The 4,163-nt window shown below is 31.9% G+C and overlaps 1 protein-coding gene across 1 annotated transcript; it reads left to right on the top strand.

Annotated features, from left to right (window-relative positions):
* The first annotated feature begins 2,522 nt into the window (after window positions 1-2,522).
* Window positions 2,523-3,634, top strand: LOC111879130 (probable calcium-binding protein CML25). The gene has a single exon (XM_023875608.3). The coding sequence runs from the start codon at window positions 2,816-2,818 to the stop codon at window positions 3,425-3,427; it is 612 nt and encodes a 203-aa protein (XP_023731376.1). The 5' UTR covers window positions 2,523-2,815; the 3' UTR covers window positions 3,428-3,634.
* Window positions 3,635-4,163: the final 529 nt, after the last annotated feature.

The following is a 4,163-nucleotide window of genomic DNA, read 5'->3' on the forward strand; positions in this document are numbered from 1 at the left end:
ATATTTAATGGAATGCCGTTGATCCATGATTATCAGTATTTCTATGTTGAAAGAGAACCTAACTTGCAGACAATGGAGGTTTTGTTACGGTGCACATAGTGACATTGACAACGCCTGTTGGAGGATAAATGAAAGTAGGGTGATGGTGAAAATCCAAATTCCTTATAGATCGTGTATGTTTACTTTCCGAACTGATATTTCCACCCTAAGGAAATCCAGTCTAGGATAATCCAAAAGGACACTTGTGTATCTAGACACATAAACACAAGTCAAATCGCCAAAGAATTTTGAGATCGTGTAGAAAAAGGGTTTTGTATATGGCTCAAAAAAGGAGTCGTATATACATGACAAATTATGATTAATCTCCAAAATTAGTTATGCAAATCTTGAAATTAATGACATAATCAATGGTTTTCTATGAGCGTTGCCCCTAGGACCTTGCAAGGGGGCGCGACCCCCTTGACCCCCGTCATTTTGTCGTACCGGCTTATAATTTGATCTTATATATGTATGTACTATGTATTCACCAAACATATAATATAGAGTACAAACAATAGGCCCCTTAGCTCACATGTCAATTCTAATTACACAAAAATGCCAAGTGACACTAAAATCACCAACAACGACTAAGTAGTCTAAACGCAGTGTAAAAATTTTCGTTTTTTTTACTATTGTTCCACTACTATTTTCCCCGTGTGAGACATACTATGAAATCCTTCATCCGTCCCTACTTGCAGAGTCATTGGTTTTCTAAGTCGGAACATGAAGTAAGTTGGGTTGACATCTTAGATTATTTCTAGAATCAAACAAAATGACAGCTTTGAAACTCTAAATCTATGTTTGGATTATAATTTTAGATTCCTCTTAGAAATGTTTTTAATCTCAAAAGTGATTTGATCCATAATAATGTCATTATATTCATTTGAAACGTTATTTTTTCATCAATAATTTAAAGAACCATTATGACTTTGATACTGATTGCTGAGAGAATTTTTTTGAGACAAACGATTGCATAATTGTATAAGTTAACTCAAATAGATCTTTAATAGGTCAACAATAAATTAGATGTAGAATTAACAACTTAAATTAAGTAAATCATAAGAACAACAAAATAAATATAAAACAAGGATAATAACTTAGTTGAATTTTAACCAAGCTTTTATGCAAGACTTAAAGTTAATAAATGACGAACAAAATAAGCTTGAAGAATAATATCAACTTGATCTTTTTTTTTTTTATAAAGTTCAAGGAAGACATTCAACATACTTATAACCTCTCTATTCATACACCCACAAAATATAAATACGGTGGACTAACAGTCATACTTAGCATGCGTTACAAACAAAATCTAAACAAAAGATATCATCTAATAAAATACTGACACAATGCTGTGTTGTGGTGTAAAGTACACCAGACGTAGCCATCACCAAGTTTGGTTATAAGGTAACTTTGGTCCACATCCAAAAACATATTCGCACTCCTTCAACACCTCACCATAAACACTTAACTGTTGAGGGACACTTTCATGCACTGACAATATTCAACAAATTCCTTAGGCATTACATAATTTTTCATTGTATAATGAATCTAATGATATTATTATTGATCAAATCACATCTAAGATTGAAATGTTTATAACGGAAAAACATTAAAGCTTACATTAGAATAGATTGGAATTTAGAAGTTGTCTTTTAATTTGATTCTTAAAATAATACTATAAGATATCAAAGACACTTTAGACCAATGAACTTCACATGCTACAATTTTGATTGTTCTGCAAATGGATTTTAATATACATTTTTTCAACAAAATTTCGGCACAACATCTTTTTTTTTTTTTTTTTTTTTTTTTAGATTTTGATGCTCAAAACTATTAAGAATACTGTAAATAACAACAATAAGAAAAATAGAGAAATTATGAGCCAAAACGTAAAAACCTAATATAAACAAAAAAGCATGAGTTTTTTGGAAAAAAAAAAGTCAAGGGTACAAAAAATAGTTGATGGTTTTTCTGAATTTTATTTATAAAAACGAAAGAATACTGGTAAACTTGCTAAAAGACATAAATTGGGAAAAAAATGAAAAGATGTATGTGATTTTTTTAAAATAGAATAAAAAGAGTTTACATTTAAACAGACAAATCTATTAAATATAAAATTTTTATACAATTAATCGTTTATTTTATCTATAATTTGTAAATCAAACTTGAATTTGAATTTAAAGACTTACTTCAAAAGAAAAAAAAAATCAAAGTATTTATATTGTTTGTTAGGTGTTGTTTGGCATTATTAAGGGGGTGTTTGGATAGGAAAAAAAATAGTGTTTATTGTTTATTCTCACAATAAGCTAATTTGAGTGTTTGGATAAAATCCAGCTTATTAGGCTAAATAAGCTAATTTTAATAAGCATTCCTCCCAATGCTTATTGCTTATTGCTTATTTCCACCACAAATAAACTATAAGCAATAAGCTAAAAATCTAATCCAAACAACCCTAAGTTTGTTTAATAAGTTTGTTTAATTGAAGCGGAGAGAAAACAGGAAGGGGGCACCATTCACTCATCGTGCATTCACGCACGCCTCTATTCTACAGGAACTATGATACCTAAAAAGGGGGCGACAAAAAAGGGTTTGATACGTTGATCTTCATCACTCAAATTCTCCCATCCATAACTAATCCCTTTTTTCCGATTTTCAATCCATCAATTTCATCCGAGTCGCTTTCAATCCTTTCCAAATTTCGGCGATTTTTTGATTTTTGTTTTGCCATTTGTTGTCGTGTTGAAAAATCAAAAGGAATTTTAACCCTGTCGTATTCATGGGTTTGAAGAATTTGTTTCATCGGAAGAAGAAAAACGGCAAAGACGACAGCAGCCACAACGGCACAAATCCGGTGTCTAATAAGTCGCCGCCGGTGGCATCGCGTACGAGCTCCTTCAACTCTCGCGAGCGGATCGAGGAGGAGTTGGAACAAGTATTCAAAAAGTTCGACGTCAATGGCGACGGGAAGATCTCGTGGTCTGAACTGGGATCGATAATGGGAAGCCTCGGCCACCAGCCTAACGAGGAGGAATTAAAGAACATGATCAAGGAGGTGGATGCAGATGGCGACGGATTCATAAATTTGCAGGAGTTCGTCGAGTTGAACACGAAGGATATCGATTCGGCGGAGGTGTTGGAGAATCTGAAAGACGCGTTTTCTGTTTTCGATATTGATAAAAACGGGTCGATCTCGGCGGAGGAGTTGCATAACGTTTTAGAGAGTTTAGGGGAGGAATGCTCGATCGCGGAATGCCGGAAAATGATCGCCGGTGTGGATGTTAACGGCGACGGCATGATAAGCTTTGATGAGTTCAAGGTGATGATGATGACCGGAACGCGCTTTGATTCGATCGGGTCTCAGAGACATGTGGAGGTCAAGGACAATTAATTTTCTTAATTTTAGTAGTTAATATTTGAAAATATTAAAAAAAAAAAATCAGAGAACTCTTTTCTTTTTAGTTTTTAATTCCTATTTCTTGTTTTGAGTATTCATGAGAAGAATCATGTTTGATGATCCCCATCAGTTTTTTAGATTATTTTTCAAGATTCATCTTATTTATATTATGACGATTTAAATGATTATTATGAGTTGTTACATCTAGTATATTCTGTTACATCTACGTAAAATTGGATTATACCACAAACTACTTTAATTAGCTTTTGAATTATGAATTTTTTATTCAAAATAGAAGTTAAAAACTCCAATTTTTTTCCTGAACTTTTCTTTAAAAGCTAAAATCTAAAAACTTTCAAAAATAGAAACTAAAAACTTGATGATCGGTTCAAATATTTTTCTTATTCTAACAAACCAAATTATATAATGATGGGTATTAATAAAAATCTTAATGCATGTTAAGGATTTAAACATAAATGGTGATGAACATGTTAAATAACAATTATTATGTAAGAACTTTCACCAAATTTAATCAAAATTTATAAACTGTGAATTTGATATGGGGTTAAAGCAAATGTTTTTTTACTTTTTAACGGCAAACAGAAATTAATAAAACAAAACAAAACTAGCAAGGGGTTAGGAGGTAAAAAAGAAAAAGATAGGAAATGATTGAGCACATCAAAACCAAACAAAAGAAACTGCTAAAACTATAGTCTACATTAGCATTCTA

The sequence above is a fragment of the Lactuca sativa genome, chromosome 3 (assembly GCF_002870075.4).
Source record: "Lactuca sativa cultivar Salinas chromosome 3, Lsat_Salinas_v11, whole genome shotgun sequence".
In the NCBI taxonomy this organism is placed as follows: domain Eukaryota; kingdom Viridiplantae; phylum Streptophyta; class Magnoliopsida; order Asterales; family Asteraceae; genus Lactuca; species Lactuca sativa.